The 20,184-nt window shown below is 33.0% G+C and overlaps 1 protein-coding gene across 4 annotated transcripts in view; it reads right to left on the reverse strand.

Annotated features, from left to right (window-relative positions):
* Positions 1-20,184, reverse strand: part of LOC115210889 (E3 ubiquitin-protein ligase HECW2) — a 61,514-nt gene that overhangs the window by 29,310 nt on the left and 12,020 nt on the right. For 3 of the 4 annotated variants that reach the window (XM_036502195.1, XM_029779660.2, XM_036502194.1), the window contains 6 exons: positions 19,188-19,270; positions 17,670-17,772; positions 7,662-7,958; positions 5,856-5,901; positions 4,851-5,031; positions 3,181-3,284 (listed from right to left, as the gene is read on the reverse strand). In XM_036502195.1, coding sequence (XP_036358088.1) covers positions 3,181-3,284; positions 4,851-5,031; positions 5,856-5,901; positions 7,662-7,958; positions 17,670-17,772; positions 19,188-19,270 — 814 coding nt within the window. The remainder of the gene's footprint in view (positions 1-3,180; positions 3,285-4,850; positions 5,032-5,855; positions 5,902-7,661; positions 7,959-17,669; positions 17,773-19,187; positions 19,271-20,184) is intronic. The other variant, XM_036502196.1, reaches the window with a different exon arrangement.

Raw genomic sequence — 20,184 nt, forward strand, 5'->3', positions numbered from 1 at the left:
TGTAAAAATCAAATATATCAAATTAATAAACGCAAATTATTTTCAAATATCATTTTCAATGGTGAGATTATCAAAATATAAACTTGAAGTTAAGTTTAAAAATAAATGCGATACTCATTCTGTCTTGATACTTATGCTCAAATACATGGATATAGCTGTCGAATTTGTTCTATCAACTTCCCGAATATATCATCCTTAAATTCATAGCGCCACATGAATTCGATGAGATGGGTCTGAAGTAAATTTCTGGCTGTTCCACATTCTCTCCTATTTCGAGTCTTTACGTGTTTCCATAAACATTCTATGTGGTTGGTTGTGGCAAATGTTACCGGATCAACAAAATTTATAGAATGATTCACGGTCAAATGTCTGTATCCTAGCTGACTGAGTGTATTATACGAACGCCAAAGGTCGGATATTATTGTTGTACCAGGCAATATACGCTCGCGTATAATCTGTAATAGAGTGTCCGCTGTTCGATTTTCAACTGCCACTAAAATACATCTTCTACTATCTCTTTCTAATGCACCAAACACCCATTGCGTTTTAACCCGATGGCCAACATGATATTTTCTCTTAACAAACGCAGTTTCATCTATTTCAACGATTCTATTGGGTCCTCCCAGTTTAATATTCTGTGCAACATAATATTCTGCACATACATCGCGGCAAAAATTCCTCCAATCGGTTACCGCTACATTTGCTAAATGACATTCCTGTCCTATTCCTTTTGCTAAATCTTCTTTGGCCCAGTAAAACAAAATATCTATGATCTGTTGACACTTCAATTTGCTATTTTCTAAAAATGTTCCTTTTCTAATTGACACGGATTTTCTACATGGTCTTCCACACGACCATATTATTTCATCAGATATACTTTTTTTCGTTACTTCTCTCATGGTAGCTCCACACGATGTACATATTTTCTGGGTATTCAAAAGGCCATGTCTCTTAAGCCAATTAATGCTATCTGCTGTTGTAGCAGTGGAGACGGCAATATCGCAGTGACTAATTCCTCTTAAACTTGGATATGCAAAAGCCATATTAAAAATTGTTTAGCACGTGTTGATATCACACTGAAAGTTTCTAACTGAATAAATTTCAAAGTTTGATTTACGCACGTGGTGGTCAGTGGTCATTCTGATTGGTGTATGTAATTGCGGTGATGGTCATGGGGGTTCATTTGTGCAGATTTTGGTGTGATTTCTTTTTTAAAAACAATAATGAATAATGCAAGAATAAATATATTCTTGCATTATTCATTATAGGAGAGAATGTGGAACAGCCAGAAATTTACTTCAGACCCATCTCATCGAATTCATGTGGCGCTATGAATTTAAGGATGATATATTCGGGAAGTTGATAGAACAAATTCGACAGCTATATCCATGTATTTGAGCATAAGTATCAAGACAGAATGAGTATCGCATTTATTTTTAAACTTAACTTCAAGTTTATATTTTGATAATCTCACCGTTGAAAATGATATTTGAAAATAATTTGCGTTTATTAATTTGATATATTTGATTTTTACATTCTAAATAATTTGCGTTTATTAATTTGATATATTTGATTTTTACATTCTAAATTCATTTTTCGAAAACTTCATGTAAAAAATAAGAGAAATGCTATTGATATTTAAAATGTATGAATTTTTTTCTGAAAAATGTACACACGTACACATTTTATATCTATTATATGTGTGTGTGTGTATCTATCTATCTATCTGTATGTATGTATATAATGTATAGTGGTTAAGAAAAAAGACCGATAGAATAAGTTCTGGGGTCGATTTGTGCGACTAAAGGCGGTAAAAATACATGTATATATTATATATATGTATGTATTAAATATATATATATATATGTATATATACATGTATATTATATATATGTGTGTATGTATGTATATATATATACATACATACATACATACATACAAGCTTTTACTTGCATTTCAGTGGTACGTAAATAAACGGCGTAAATAAACGAAAGACGACGTAAATACACGAAGTTGACGTCTGACGTCAGATTTCTCTACTTTCACTTCTGACACCCAAAGGCATGACAGTGCCGCAGGATGTCCTCTACAGATCTTTCAGGATGAGTCTCATCTTCTAGGCTGTAGTTTCTGGCTTGGAATTTCTGGAACCGATACTGGCTTATGCTTATTGTCCGATCCCCATATACTGCATTAATATTCCTCACACTTTCTGCTGTGTTGTTGCTTTTATTGAACTCAAAAAGCAAAATATGCTGGATATGCTCTTTTGTCACTTCCATTATAGCTTTGAAAAAATAACTGTTAAAATCGAACTGCACAAGGTAAACTTACAACCTGCTTTTATAGCAAGTTGATGCAGGTAGTTTATACCATCCCTTTCCAACTTTTAATATATACAACTGAAAAAAAAAAAAACAGCATTATTTATGGGTTGACTCATTACATCTAATTCCTGTTATACCCAGCTTTTCTCTCAACACATTTGTACTATGTTGTCCATGCACACTTACATCCAGTTGAGCATGCTGGCTTCATTTCTTTCCAGTTTTCTCAGGTCCTCTGTGTTTAAGGTCCATATCTCACTGCTATGCAGCATAATAGTTCCAACACAAGAGTCATGCAATATCCTATTCACTCTGAGGGAAGAGACCTTTGTTGTCAGCAGTATTAGTAGTTTTTCCAACCTGTTCTTATTCTGATTACTATATTTTCACTACAATCACCTCTCCTACTAAATACATCTAGATAATGAGAGCTATCAAATATTTCTGCCGAGCCATACAGGCATCTAAGAGATTCTATTCCTAGTGTGCTCAAAGTATATATTGCTCCAGTGCATTTATCACATATGAAATTTATATTCTGTTAGTTTGCCTGTAATTCCACCACAGTTCTGGTGTGTTCAGAGTTTACATTGGATACAATGTATGGAGTTTATGCCTTTTCTCTATCTGCATATTGAGCAAGTCTATTTCCCTGAAGATACTAGTGTCCTATCTTCTTTTCTACTTGCTTAAACCTTTGTTACTGCCAAGTTTACCTTAAGACCTCTCGATTCTAAGTTTATCTTCCATGCATGCAAATATGTACTCACATATACATCCGTATTATGAATTTTTTCATTTCCTAGTAATATTTAAATGAAAGAAAGAAATTGATGCAAGAAAATTTTTTTACCTGGAGAAGCTTGTGGTGAACCTGATGGGGAATGGACCCCTGAGCTTAAAGAGGATTGTTGTAGATGAGGAGGAACATAGGACATGATTTCATTCTCACATAAGCTAAACAAACAAGTAAAGAAACAAATATTTGTAGACATTTAAAATGACATTTAGCAAAAAGTATATAGAGATGGTAATTATATTACAACTAACAATGAAAATGAATGTAGTACAAAGTTATTCAAATTTATTATATATTTCATAATTTAAGAAGGCAGTTTAATGATGTTCATGCAGATGATAAATGAACTCCAATTATCAAAAACTGATTCTGGTACCAAACTGTGGTGATGAATGAAGAGATATGTTGTAGAGTAGAACAATAAAATCATAGGGAAATATATTTCAAAATAACACTCTGGCTGTGAATTTAAGGTGCTGGACTAATTGATTACATAGAAACAGCTGTTGTTTGTGCTGCTGGGAGGGACAATAATTCTACTTGCTACAGAAAACCAGGCTGACAAATAGCTTTCACAACTATTTCTCAAATTAGTAGTTAACAGTATGGAGAGTCACTAATGTTGACTCAAATAACATTGAATGCTCATATTTGCAAAAAAAGAAAATAAACAAATACTCATAATAACATGGTATAACCGATATAAAACAGTAAAAAAAAACCCCAACAAAAATGAATAATGAAGCGAATCTCTCTCTATATAAACGGCAGTTTGTCTGTCTGTGTGTCTGTCAGGTTGTACCCTCACCCTGACCACGGCTTTCAACCGATTCTGATGAAACTTAACACACACATAGCCCAATGTCATAATTCAAAACTAACACAGCGAAAATTTTGAAAAGTTCCCCCAGTTCTGAAAAAAAGTGATAAATTCGACATGGGGTCGAGAATCTAAGCTTTTTATTTGCAACACATTTACTGTTGTAGTTTTCGCAACTTGCAATTGATTTTCACCAAACTCATGGTGAAGCTTAATGTTACCCTAAGAAACTTAATTCTGACGTTAGTTTTCCATGCAATACCTTACCATCAGAAAAAATCGATAAAATCATGTCATTTTGGGAAATCGCGTTCAAATTCAAGATGACATATTTTCGACAATATCTTTCACAAATTGGCAGGAATTTTTTAAAATTCACAGCGAGCATCATGTCTACTCCAGGGGCTTTTACATACCCGGGCAATGCCGGGCTATGCTGCTAGTTTTTTTTATAAATTGGTTGTATCTGCTTCTTTTAATTTCCAGTGAAACCCACAAAACGAAACTAGTGATATTTCTCTAGGTGAGAGATAAATCATTCTCTTGAGAGGATGATGGTCTATTGTAGACAGTTTCTATCATAGCAAGAACTGAATTCCTCAGTGAATGATGAAATGTCAATGAAAGTCTTACAGATTACAAGAGAAGATGGAATGTTATGACAAGAATAGAATTGATTATGTTAGCTCAATAGGGCTGGCCTGTGATTAAACAGCATCAAATTATAGCTAGATAGACTAAGCCATTTAGAATTAAGTGTTTATACCCTACAACAACAAGGTGCAAGTAATAGAATATGAACTATTGAATTCAATCAGCTTGGCTATCTCTATTCTCTGATATTTTCTTAGGTGAAATGGAACAAAGAAAAAAATCAAATAGATATATTGGTAAACTAATTTACCTTAATAATATTGTTAATTCAATATCATTAGAAAGGCGATCAAGGGCATCAGTGCCTTCAGAACGAATTTTATTGATTTTATCTCGAAGAGAACTGTTGGATGCATAACAAGACTGTTTCTCCTTCAAGACTTCACTAATGTTAGGTTGACGAAGGAATGCAACAACTTTATCATTGTATGCTGAAAAGACAATAATTCAAACTGCATGAATCTCATTCAAATAATATTCAATAAAATGATGATTTTATTTTGACACAGATAAACAGGAATCAATTTTTGGATAATTTTGTTTGTTTTGAGAGCATAAAGAATGTAAGTGAATGCTATTCTGAGTGGAATTGAAACTGTTGCTTGGGCTTGTTTTATCAAGAACTTACCATTTAATCATAGAACCTGCTTCTACAAAGATAACAATAATAATAATATTGCTAGCAGATGAATAATCAATTACACTGACTCCAGTGTATTGCTGGTATTTTATAGAGTGTGTGCAAAAGGAATGTTAAACTAACTTGGCAGGATTTGAGCAAAGAATTGTGAAGGACAAATTGAAACCTCACAAAGCATTTAATTTGATATTTTTTCAGATCCAACATCTTTGCAGTCTTGAACTGTATGCAAAGTCATCTCAAGTTTTTTTTTGTTTTTTTAAAGAAAAGAAAAAAAAACGAACTTGATAATTTTGATGATCATTGCCTCCCTGTAGGATGAAAGACAAAGCTGATGCTCATGAGATTCCTGCAAAACTCTTTACCTTTATCACCAACATAACTGTCGCTTTGTTGCTATCATAATAATAAAACTAAGTCGTTCTAATTTTGGCACAAGGTCAGCAATTTTCTTTGGGTGGAGCATTAGACTGGTACTTTTTATTGACCCCAAAAGAATGAAAGGTAAAGCTGACATCTGTGGGATTTGCACTCAGAATGAAAAGAGTTGGAACAAATGCTACAAAGCATTTTTTTTTTCAGTGCTTTAAAATCTGCCAAACAATAATAATTTACCTGTTGGAATTACATCACTTCCAGCATTTCGAGGAGGTGGTGTTGGCTGAAATGGAAAGCAAACCAAGTTGAACAAAATGTTAAATTTTTAAACATACATTTAGAAGAGAAAAATACAATACATTCTAAGATTTCTAGCCTTGTCAGCATAAAGTAGTGTTAATAGTATTTATAGGGTCAAACTGCAGACTAACACACGCACACAATTTGAGATAATTTTAGTATATGACATGCATTAGAGACTAGACTTTCTTAATATTTGAAATATAGAAGGTGGTAGCAGTAGCATTTATTTTTGTTGTGATTCTGGAAGCAGTAATAGTCAGAGAAAGAAGAAAAGTTGTGTGAGAAGGAAGCCCCCCATCTCAAGATTTAATTAGTGTACTAAGTGGGTAAGTTAGTGCTGTTGATGTTTAAGTTTAAATTGTAACATGAGCAATGAAGGAAGGCAAATTCACAGACAAGACCCTGAAAAAGAGGCCTCTGAGAAAATATTTGGTACGAAGACAGTTTGGGATGAAAAATAAAAGGTGATGAAATGATTAGCTTGTACAGAGTTAAGCAATTCAGAGAAACATCTTAGTAGTAGTATAACAGTGAAAGAGAAAATGAAACTCAGTATTAAATCAAAAGTAGGTGTGCTTATCAATTAAGTTTTTCTGAACACTGTTTGTTTGTGTGTATGTGTGTGTGATGGCATACCTGCGCATATGTGCATGTGTAAGACGCAAGCTGAAGTTATTCAGATTTTATGTCTAAAAATATCATGATGAATTTTCTCCATACTGGGTACTTGAGGAATTGTAAACTTGAAATTACCAATGTTTTGGTATAAGTCACATCAGTTTATAAATTTGCTTGGTATTTTTTCTCCTCAAAGATGCTATATAGTGAAGAAACAGTAAATTTGGGGATCACATAGCTATGGATCTACACACACTCATTTTATCAAATATAATCAACATTTTGGTGAGTACTCACCAAAATGTTGATTATATACGATAAAATAAGGTGTAGCTATTACATATCGACATCTGAGAATATTTATGAACACAATTCACTGATTATAATACAGCTTAAGCTATGATTGTGGAAGTTCTCCACAAATTGTATAACAATGTGGGTGATGAAAGAAAATAAAAAGAAGGAAAGATAAAATGCAGAAAAGATTGTAGGAAATATTTTAACTCTAATGAACTATATAAACACTGCACATAGTATATACATATTTTATATAATGTTCTTTCAGAATGTACATTGTATTTTATATCAATTATACATTATTCCATAATCAGACACTATGACTGTCTGATTAAGATATCACAGTAATAAAATACTCTGTGTTTAAGGTTCCACAAAAACAAGACACTGTGTGCTTGATGTGTGACAGTTACACAACACTGCAGTTAGGGTGCTACAGTAATGGGACACCATAGTTAATGCTTTAAAGTTCCATAGTAAGGGGACACTATAACTTCAAAGCCAACATCTATAGTGTTGAGCCTTAAGATAAGGTACATATCTCTATTAGTATCATTTTTGGCAAACTCACAAATAAGTTTTGTTTCCACTTATTGGATGAGTAGTGAGTAAAAGGATGAGCATCCTGGTTTGAAAACATTCCTTGGGCAAAACCCATCTCACACATGCTAAGATGGAGTTGAGTTAGATGGGAAAGGGTGAAAATTTTGTAAAAGCTCAACATATTTTAGTAAATTAAGCAGATCAAAATAAATGTTTGCAGAGAGATTAAAAAACAAACATTTGAATATTTTAGGATCATAAGATAAAATGGCTCCTACTTACTGCGCCTGTATGAGAAGCTGAATGTGAAAGAGAATGTGTACTGTGAGAAGTTGAGTGTGGGCCACCTAAGTGTGGGCTCGAGTGTGAATGTGTACCTCCTGAGTGTGGACTTGAATGAGAGCTGCTACTGTGAGGGCCTCCAGCATGATAAGAAGTGGAGTGAGGACTTCCAGTGTGAGAGCCATCCAAGCGCAAGAAGGACATATGTAGAAAGTAAGGGTTTACTGGGGGAGTATCAACTGGCAAGCGTGGGTCTATGAAAGTTGTTGTTCTATTTACATGATCAATAAAAAAAGCCTGAAATAAAAGTAAAAAAAAAAAAATTAGATCATAGCTTTATTTTCTTTTAAAATGTGATATTGTCAGGCTTCATTTTGTATAGAGTTTGGTACAATATGCAGGGAGATTTAGAAGTACCATTATTATTTAAATACTACAGATACTTATTTTTTATATTATGAAAATTTAGTATTTATATATTTCTAACACTATTTTTGCTATTATGTTGTGAATATCATTTGATATTTTGCTTTATATATTTCAGAAAAAAGTCTTCATCAAAAGAAGAGAACATTCAACGTTTTAAAAATAACACAACATAAATATTTATATACAACAACCATTACAGATAACTGAGAGTGATTTGGTAGCATGTTCCATACTTTAGCTAATTGTTTTAAGCCTTTACATAGTACTGAGCAAGCACAGACATCATCTAGGCCTGCCCATAAATTTCACTCTACTTGAATATTCAGGATGAGTGAGAGAGGGATAGAAAGAGAGAGGGCTGCACCAGCACAGAGCTGATACTCATTGCAGCTGACTAGACTAGAATAGACTGAAAACGAACACTTTCATCAATGACACAACACACAATCCAATCCAGGAATTGAACCCCATGATCTTGTGATCATTCACCCAAATACACACACACACACATATAGTAGAAGTAAAAATAGAAAGCCCTTGGTATGGTACATATTTGAAAATATGAACAGAAATGGCTTTCTTGATAATTTTTTCATTCTAATAATTAGATATTTATAAATTATTTGGTATTTACAAATCCTGACACTGTTGTCAGTTTCTTGCTTAAAGGTGATTTTTAAACTGTGTAGGTAGGGCTGTTGAACTATGAACACACACATATATAGACACACACATGCAGACACACATACAGAAAGATGTATATGTATATAAAAAAAAAGGGGGAAAGGAGAATGAAGTAGATCAAAAATAAAAACATTAAATTTTACTTTGCTCAGTTTCAGGTGCACACTAGGGGAGGGCTGTATGTTTACATAGGACAGACAGTTGATTCATTTAAGAATTGTTATTGCAACCATATTGCCAGCTTCAAGAGAATCAATATATATATACACATATTCATTATTGAATATATATATATATACATATAGTTAATCCAAACATGAAAACACAACAACGTGAGGACGTGGAACAAGTATAGTATTATTGGACGCTCAGGAAAGAAGGAGGGTTCAACGTTTCAAGCAGAGCTCTTCGTCAGAAACATAGGAAAAGGAAAGATCCAAAGGGAAGACGGAGGAAAAAAAATCGCCAACGGTACACACGCGGTATATAGACATATATATACACACACACAAATTACATATATGTGTGTATGCATAATTCAACAGCCCAATCTACACAGGATAAGAAACTTTAAAGTATTAGTTTGAAAAATGCTTTTAAGTGAGAAACTCACAACAGTCATTTGTAAACACTTAACAATTTATAAACATCTAATTATTGAAGTGAAAAAGTTATCAGAACAGCCATTTCTAGATTGCTAGCCACTACACATTCTTTATTTTCTCTCCTTGTTTCTTTCTGTGTTCCTTTTCTGTGGAAGAGTGTAGGCTCAAAATGTTAAAGAGTTTTTCACTTCCCGAGTATTAAACTAATACATCTGTTTGTTGTCTACACCACCTGTCTTCATCTTTTGATTTTTTTTTGTGAATCCTATGTATGTATGTATGTATGATGTATGTATGTATGTATGTATGTATGCATGCATATATATATATATATATATATATATATATATGGGCTTGCATTTTTTCATGTAATCCATGATTTTTCCAGGCATTGATGTTATAAGATAATTAGAAAGATAATATTTTAATTTTTCCATGTAATTGATGATAATATTTCAATTTTTACATGTTTAATTTAAATATATATTGTGATTGATTTATTTGATATTACCCATCCACACCAAATTAATGGCAGGGATTTTTACCATGTTGTTGGTTGCACCATGGCTCACCAATAATTACAAACAACAAGACTCCAAAAGCATCAGCTACCAGGTTCACCTTAACCCTTTCGTTACTATATTTCTGACCAAATTAGACCCCTTATGTGTTTCAATTAATTTCTAACGTAATCATAAATTTAGTCTGGTTTCATTAAACAACTATAACTTTTTTATTTATCGATATATTAATCTGATTTTTGGAAGATAATTTAATGAAATATTCTCAACCAAATCTATACTATAATTTTTGTTACAAAGTCACTCTAATTGCAGGTAGATACAGGCAAATTCAACAAAATATAAAATTATTAAAATTTTGTTCAAACATCGCTATAGAAAATGGGTTATTAGCTAATATTCAATTGGGTATACAACAAAATTTTACGATAGAATTTGTTATTCTGGGTAACTTTCTGATACCCATAATAATATTTATGGCAAAATAATCTTAATTTCATTTAAAGTTGTGGGAAACCACAAACTATCGTTTCTTTCGCTTTGTTTACGTTTAGCGTAACGGTTTGTTTTTGCCGTAATGATTTCAAATAGGCTCATTCGAAAAAGTAAATAGAAATAGTCTAAGGCTTTACCCTTCTGGGAAAGTCTGTGGCTTGGTCCAGTTTCTTCAGAAAAATCACCGAAAGAAACAGTTTTTAAATTTTCACTCCATTCAGGTGCCAATTCGTTTTCTTTATCGCTATCGGAGATCTCAGATTCACTGTTTTCACTTTCGGAAAATGAAACATCAGATTCATTATCAAATACCACATGCTTTTTTTTTTTCAGTCATAGAGTTCGATTTATGAAGGTCTTCAGTAGAAAATCCTTCGAATTCTGACTAGCTGCTTGATATAATGAAATTCGTATCCATTTTTTGTCAGAATTACAAATTTTGAAAACACAATAGGAACAAATTTCGGAAAAAAATCTCCCAAAATTCACGGAATTAAAATTACACTTCGATTATTGTACAAAACTGTATTTGAAGTGTTTACGAAGTATAATACGTGTTTTCACGAATGTACTGAAGAGATTTGCTCTGATATTCTCATTTAAATACGAATAGGTAAATTCAGGCGGCTTTGGGCGGTTTGGTCTCATAAACCAAAATTTTTTTCGGGCGGTTTGGTAACGAAAGGGTTAAGTAACCTAATTTTGCAATATTAGGAGGTCACAGGAATTCATTCAATGAAAAAAAATTTCCAATGATTCTGGGATTGCCCCCCCCCCCTCCTCCCAACAACTCATTTTTTCCGAACCAAAATAAGGGATTTGCAGCATATTAGGAGGTCAGGGTACTTGATTCCACGCAAAAACTCAATTCTTTTTTTTCTGAGTGAAAATTGTGTGTGTGTTAATATAGAAATTGACCATAATGTTGTTATTTAGCCTCAAAGAACCCCCTGATACTGCAAATGTATCATCAAAGACATTCCAGTCTTTAGCAGACCGTATTTTTAGGGATAATCTAGGACATTACATACAAGGGGCATGTGATTTAGGTAGGGGGATACTTTGGCTGCTATCTTTAGCGTGTCGAGCAACCAAGTAGAGGCTCTTTCATTGGTTCGATTGCGTGATGAGATTTTTTTTTACACATATCTGTAATATGTATATATATCATTGGCAGAAGTTAGAGAGTAAGACAAAAGCTGAAAGTTTTGTGTATTGGCACTTATCAAACACAAATTTGTCCATTGTCACTCTGTAACTTCTGACGAAATAACTTCTAAAATACAAAATTTTGTCAAAAACGTTAAGAGTAAACCCTGTTCTATGTGACACATTCTACCAGTATCAGAAGTTTGAAAGTGTTAAGTTAAAAGAAATTAATGAAATAATCTGTACATCTAATTGAATAGATCCGAAATGGATGAAAGGCAATGTTGACCTCAGCAGAATTTGAACTCAGTGTGTAAAGACAGACGATATACTGCTTCTAAAATACAAATTTTTTTCAAAAACGTTAAGAGTAAACCCTGTTCTATGTGACATATTCTACTAGTATTGGAAGTTTGAAAGTGTTTAGTTAAAAAAAATTAATCAAATAATCTGTACGTCAAAGTCAAACTCAAAAATGTAAAGACAGATGAATTCTGTTGAGCATTTCACCTGGCATGCTAACGTGTCTCGCCGCCTTAGAAAGTAAACATTCATTTTATAAATATATTCTTTATTCTTATTGCTTAAGCGTTACTCCCTTACTTACTGACATGAAATTTCATAACATTTTACTTCATAACTCCTTTTCTACTAATTCTTGTTCAATGCAACTAATGATTCTGAATTCCTCGTGCATTTTTCTATCATTTAAGCCTAAGAAAGGTATACTTTTGATTTAAAATTTTAAAAATTATGTTAATTGAAGATGAATATCTGCATTACTGACCCCCTTGAGGTTGCAGATACTTTGATGTAACTCTTTTCTACTGAACCAAATCTCTAAGTGTAGCTGAGGAGGTATCTTCTTTAAAATTATTAACAGTTTGCAATTTAGTTGAGAACTGAATTAGTGGTGAAACTTGGAAACTGCTGTGATTGGTGGACTTCAGAATATATTTATATTGAATAGTGAACAGACAAAAGAATGAAGACTGTTACATAAATTTATTAAAGGTTACAGTTGTTTCAGTAGCAAGTGAATCATTTCATCCATTAAATACACATTGGTTTGTACATATAAAAAAATTATGTAGACCCAAACAATAGTAGATTATTGTTTGCTATGTTGTCAAACCTCTGAAAGTTATGCTGTTTATATTTTAAGAATTTCTAAATATACTGAGGGATATTACATTGCAAAATATCAGAGTTATAAACAGAGTCTATCCCATCCAATATTGTTCAGTAAATGGACAAGATAGATAAGGGACATGTAAGATTACTTTCTTTAATTTAGTATAAACCTGCTGGTGTTGCTGTCCCAGACAGGTCAAGAGGTTATCAAGTTTATTGAACACATGTACAAAGAATAGAGAGAAATGAATTTGTTAGATACAAAATTACAATGAGAAGGCAGTTCACTATGACAATCAGAGAAATGTCAGCAACAGAGCGGTTATATAGAGAAGAGTTGATACAGAGATGAAATCTGAAAGGAATTAAAATCAATAAATAAGGGTGGTGCGGGGAGGGGGGACTCAATAGAATGAATGCATAGAATAAATTAATGCCTGTTTCTGTAATCAATTCTAGATAATTAACAGAAATTAATTAAATGCATTAATTATAGATTAAATTATACATTAGTTAAGAAATGAGTGATTGGTTGAAATAATTGAGTGGGTGGGAGAATCAATGAAGTAGGAGCATTACCATTAATATTAGTTGAATCAAGGTACGTTAGCTATGTGATATTTTGATGTGTACATATATAAAGATATATAGGTACACAGCAGGCTTCTTTCAGTTTCTCTTTACCAATTTCACTCACAAAGTATTTGGCTGATCCACAACTGTAGTATAGAATGTTAACCAACAACTCTCACACAATGGGACTGAACTCCTAACCATGTGGTTCTGAAGTATGCCTGTCTCTATCTATATCCATTCATCGATAGACAGATAGATTAACTTGTGTGTGGGATTGAAGTAATATTTTTATCAATTCAAATGTCTTAAGCAAATGTAAATATACATGCTGATGATGTGTAAAACATAAATACACTTTCCTTTGGCTCTATAATACAGTATTATAAGGATATATTAGATGGATATGGTGTCAGTCTCTCAAACAAAATTCTACGAGTAGCATTTGTTTATGTATCTAAATAATAAACTAATGTACTCAAGTCAAATCTAATTATGTTCCTGTGTAAGATATTATGATTTCAGTCTAACCAATTTCACTTTCAGAGAACTCTATCTACAATTAAATGCTAACAGTAAAATAATTCACTGACTGCTGTGCTTAGCCTGATAAAATTTACAATTCTAGAGATTGTTAAGTTAAAACTGCACTCTTGAATGAGAGTGGTGAGGAAATTTTTAACTACAGCAAACACCTGGCAAGAAAAAAACACACCATTAAACCCAGCTCTACTTCTGTAAATAAGCACTCGATAATCATATAGTTTTTGACATGGAAAGGTCTCACTTATGCTGTTACTGTTAAGTTTCTGTCATTTTATAAGAAGTCATCAAATTCAATCTGTTTAATAGCTGTCTACATCTCGAACATCTTCAAATTACACTAGGCAACAAAATTTCTGCTATTAGATGAAATGGTGCCTACAAGTAATTTGGGAGCGCTGATTCTGAATCTGCAATAATTTTTGCTCTAGCATGTCACATTTTTGCGCTAGTATTATTATACTGCTATCAAAATTACAATAATGTGAAAATTCAAGACAAATAAAATGAATGCTATGTTAAGTGTAAATTACTGTTATTTGGTATAAGAACAATAGAAACTAGGTGGACAAGTAGCTCTAAAACCAATAAAACACAAAACAAAAGTGTAAAGTGAATATCATTAATTTTATGTTTTTCGAAAATAGCTTCAGCATCTTCTTTTACACTTAAGTTGCATGTCCACTTCTCATTTTAAAATCCAGCAGTAGTCTGTCAGCTTTTTTATTTCTTATGAAATCGTTTGCCATGCGCATCACTTATATCACTCATATAAGGTAGAAAAAAGTCAAGATGTGAGTGGAGAAAATAAATTTTTTGAGACATTCTTGCTCAAAGTTGCTTATAAGCTTTCAAAAAATCATTCACAATTGCAATGTAGTTAGATGACTTTTCATTCCCCTCAAAATTTTTTACAACAAACTTTTCCCAAGCAGTTTTCTCTACTGGGTATAATTTTTCTTGAAAATGCTCATCGCAAATTAGTGCGCGAATTTCTGGTTCATTAAAAACACCAGCTTTGATCTTAGTTTCACTCTTGCAATCCTTCGCTGCCTTCATTTATGGCCTTAACAAAATTCTTAAACAAGCCAAGTTTAATGTGTAAGAGAGGAAGGTAAATTTTCTGAGGATCAACTAATGGGATATATTTAATATTGTATCTCCCTGGAATGAAATCACTTCTCTTTGGCCATTCTTTTTGATCACAGTGATGCTTGTCATCTCTGCTGTTCCAAAGGCACAAAAAGCACTGATGCTCTGTATACTCTATTTGCAACCCAAAGTCCCCACATACATTCCGCTTGTGCTCAGAATATTTAATCAAGTGCAAAATTTTATCTATTGATTCATAAGTTTCTGTTAATCCTACAGCATGTGCTAGTGATATTGAAGGTTTTTGATTGCCATTATGCAACAAAACAGCTATCAGGCTTGCTTTGCTGGAATCTATGAAGAGTCTCCATTCTTCAGGATTATGGCTGTACCCCATCTCATGTAGGAGTCCTTCAACATCACAACAAAAACAAATACTGTCTTTCTCCGTAAAAAATTCATGATATTCTGTATACCATTTTCGAAAATATGAGCATTTCTACACCATCATGTAAAAGATTCCATTGTTTCAACCTGGAGCCCAGTAGTTCTGACTTTTCTTTTGTTAAACCCAAGTCTCTAACTAAATCATTAAACTCAAGTTGTCTTTATAAATGAACTTTTTTTGAAGATCCTGGATCATCACAGTGATTTGCTGTATCTCTCAGCACACCTTCATTTGAAGTAGATGCAGTACTTTCTTCACTTAAACTGACTTTGTCATAAGATGAAGGAGGTTCTGGAATTGGAATATTTTCAGCAGCATGAGCAACTGGTTTTAAAGCTGAAGGGCAATCTGGATAAACAATCTTGGATTTGTTTGTCTTAGAGAAACCCGTAATGTTAGTTAAGCAGAAATAACAATCGGTATAGTGGTTTGTTGGTTCACACCATATCACTGGTACTGCAAACGGCATACTTTTCCATTTACAATTCAGCCATTGGGTTAGTGCTAGGTAGCAGTTTTAGCAACAAACATGAGGTGCCCACAGTTTATCTTGGTCCCCAATTTTGTACCCAAAGTAAAGCTTGTAAGCATTTAAAAATTTCTTTATAAGCATATTTCTCTGATATTTTGGCGCAAATGTTTCACACACGTAACAAAAGCTGTCTGGGTGATTAACAAAAACTTTGCTGCTCATCATAAATACATACAGAAATAACCTAAGTCAACACTCAAGGATACTATCAGTAAACTAAACTATAAAATTAATCAACTGTAAATGTTACTGTAAAACATCAAAATATATTTCTCAAAAAAATCAAAAAATCATTGGAATTATTATAGAATGTACTGAAGCTATAGCTATCCCGAAACAATTTTTTTCCATCTCTAAATTTCAAACACTGATAATTTTAATAAATAACTAAACTTACTACTAAACTACTTTTCATATAACCTGGCTCTCTTATTTAATGTACTTTGTTTTAACAGCACTAGCAGTTATCAAGAAAAGGGAGTCTGAGTGATTTACTAGCACCTAATATCAATAGCCTACTGTGAGGAGAACTTTACTATAATTACAGTGATAACAAAGTAAAATAAATTCTCATCTTGTGTGGTAATTTAACAGGAAGCCTACATTTCCCTCTATCAGCACTTATTTTTGTTTCAGTGATGAGTATATGAATGGAAATCAAAAGCAAATAGCCTATTACTTTGACAATATTACCAAATGGTTGGAAAATTTGATGCTGTAAATAACTAAAACACTACACGTGCTGTCTGAAAATTGATGTCAGATTTGGATTCAGCAGCCTAAAATTACCCTAAATCAGCTGAAAAAGTTTAAATAGCATGATATCTTTTTTTTTTATTGCCTAGTGTTATCAACAAATAATAAAATGCTAGCAGTTTTATTAACATTTTTTGCTTATTTTTTGGATGGGAACAAAATATTAACCTTTGATTTTTAAGTTTTTAGTAAAACATACAATAACAGCATTCACTATTCTGAAATTATAAATTTACTTGTAATCTGAATACAGACTTTTGACTCAGAAATCATTTATTGAAATAAAGAAAAAGATTTATCTTTATAAATGGCAACAGTTGTCATTGTCATCATAATCATCATCACTGTTTTGGAGGAGTTAAAAACAAATAGAAATATTTAAAATAACAATGTCTATTCTCCTTTTTGGAGCATCAGTTAGTATAGATTTAGAAGATTGAAGAGTATTGATGAATATAAGTCTCTGATATTTTCATAGCTAATAGCTTTCAGAGCAAATGATATTTTCTAATTAACAAAATTAAAAGCTGTATACCTTTTACACTTACAAAATCCAAACTATCATAATGATGTATGATGGTTAACCCTTTAACATTTAAACTGACAGTATCAGGTGCAAATATTCATTTTGTTTAATGTTCAAACAGGCCAGATTTGGAACTTCACACCAGCCCTAAAATATCATTCTAAAAATAAACAACCACATCATTGAAATCTCAAAGCATGAGACAAATACATTGTGAATAAATAATCTTTACATTTGACTAAGTAATCTGAATGCTAAAGGGCTAAAAAAAAAAAAAAGAATTTTATGTTCTTTCTACCAGAAAATATTATGATAGTGTCAATCAAAGTGATTATCAGGGGCTATTAGATAATCTTTTTGTAAAGGTTAACAAGTTTCAAAAACTTGGAAACATATAATATCCCCTATCTTAACTTAATAGCAAAATTGAAAATTACAAAGTGTGTGCTGACAATGATGTATGGGGTAGTGGGTTCAAGTTCTATTACTATGTATAAAAAATAAAGAACTGAGATACTTACTTTCCTTGATCGGTCAATCTTCATTTCCCAGCCTTGAGGTAGTTCTCTTCTAGTATCCGTAAATATATTTAAGAATGAAACTAAATCCCTGTTATGTTGATACCTACAACAGGAAATAAATCATAACCGATTCTGTAAATATTGTAGATTAAAAGAAAATCTAACAGTTTTATCAGAAAGTAATGAAGACAACACACACACAGTGTGTTGTTGCAGGGTATCAAAACAAGAACATTGAATATGCTCTGTTGCATATCTAATGTTAGTGCACAAACAGAGGAGTACAAATGAGCTGAGAAAAGAACTGGGTATAAGAACAATCAGACGTTGCTTGCAAGAGACAAAACTGTGCTGGTATGAGTATCTGATGCATACAAAGAATGACATTTAGGTAAAGAAATATCAAGCAAAGCAAGTAAAAAGATTCTGCAGAAACGGAAGACTGAGGAAGACTGTGGGGAAAGCTGACCACAAGTTCACAAAACAGATAACAAATCATTGTAACATTTTTTTGCCCATGAAACTACATGGACCCTAAGTAAGGCATGTGTAGGAATCGTAGTGGAGAAGATACGATATTGCTGTGGGCTCGCCCTAGGCAAAAAGTTAAAAAATTTTTGCCGATGACACTCCCCGGACCCTAAGTAAGGCATGTGTAAAATTTGAATGAAATTGGTTGTGTAGTTCTCAAGTTTTAGGGAAACACACAGACAGACAGACAGACATTCTCAGTTTTATATATATAGAGATGACGGGCTTCTTTCAGTTTCTGTCTACCAAATCCACTCACAAGGCTTTGGTTGATTCGAGGCTATAGTAGAAGACACTGGTCCATAACGCTATGCAGTGGGTCTGAACCTGGAACTAAGTGGTTGGGAAGAAAACTTCTTACCACACACCCATGTCTGCACCTATTTTTCTTTCTCTCTTCAGAAGATTATGCCATTTGTGTGAAGAGACTCAATAGATTGCAGTATGGTAGCTTCTTTACTAAGCATGTCACTCCAAATGGCAAGTCAAGTCATATGCAAGTGATTCTTTTTGTTTCAATCTCTTTGAACAAGTTGAACAGGATGGCTCTGTAGCAATGTCCCAGAATGGCAATTCCACTGATGCTGTCACAGCTTGCTGCACGGATGGCAGGCACAAAACTAAAATATGTGCTTTAAGGTTGAGACACTTTTGGAAAACAGCTTGGGTCTTCCTATACTTCTGGCTTAGAGGTATTCAGCCATTATTGCTCAGAGGCAGCCTAGTACCACCACTCTATTGAGTGAGCATGCAAACTATTGCCCTGATCCTGCAGTTCCTCTCATACTGGATGGGATAATTGTAGCTGAGCTTGACATAGCCAGTGCTCACCAAAGGCTAGTGGTGGTGATGGACAATGTGCAAGTGCACCGCTGACACGCATTGAACTCCTGAAAACTCAGTGCACTGAATACGCGCAATGCATTGGTAGGATAAAAACTAACCTATCACATAGTGGTCTATATTAATTTTGATAAAATTACGTACCGCTCAAAGGTCTGTGGGTCTCTGCGAATTCGAGTTATCATATGGTTCAAAGTACTGTTCCTGTTGTATGCTTGTAAAACGCCCTGAAATAAACAGAATATGAAATATTTGATAAAAGAGAAACAAAAATCAGTTTTTAGTGATTTCAACAGTTGAAATGGAAAACATTTGTGGGCAATAGTCATGCAAAATAAGCACCTGAAAATATAGCATTAAATAAATGGGTGAAATATTAGTTTAAAATAACTAACTTTTGTTTATGTGAGCATCATCTTTGATCTTAAGTAACCACTTAAAAGAATCTTTTGTTAGCTTATTTCTATCACCCTCCTTCTTGTTGATTCACTTTCTTTCATTATTTTTATCCATGTATCCATTCCTACGACATGCAGTTATACTCATTATCATTTTTTCTGGTGGGTGGGAGTGTCAATAAATTAAGAGCACCAGTCAAGAACAGGAGTTGATGTAATTGACTAACTCTCTCCAGCCAAAATTCAGATCTTGTGCCAATGATAGAAACAGTTATTAGCCACATTGACCAATGTCACTAATATTATTTTTGAAACAACTACTGATGGTTCTACACTAAAGAAAGATGCTGTTATATGTATGCAGTAGAAAAACAAAGTTGTTTCAAATTTTGTGAATACAAGAATCTCAATAAAAAAAAAAAAGAATCAGTCTTTGAAAGTGGCTCTTTTGTCCTTCGAGTACAAAAATAGCAGAGCAATAGATCAGATTCTCCTTAAAGGGTTAAATTCATCAATTCGACCCATGTAGTTTGCATGCTCCCAATGTTCTTGTTTCATTAACATATAGAAACATATTCTTGACACATTGTACAATGATTTTAGTTGGTGCAGGACTGATGTCCTCATTACTAATTTTATGCTATCAAGTAGTCTAATTTGGAAATTACAGCAGACCATCAACATTCAGAGTCTGTGACAATAAAAAAGCCTCTATATGGTTAACGTGCTAGAAAAAGCAGCCA

This window comes from Octopus sinensis, linkage group LG4, assembly GCF_006345805.1.
Source record: "Octopus sinensis linkage group LG4, ASM634580v1, whole genome shotgun sequence".
In the NCBI taxonomy this organism is placed as follows: domain Eukaryota; kingdom Metazoa; phylum Mollusca; class Cephalopoda; order Octopoda; family Octopodidae; genus Octopus; species Octopus sinensis.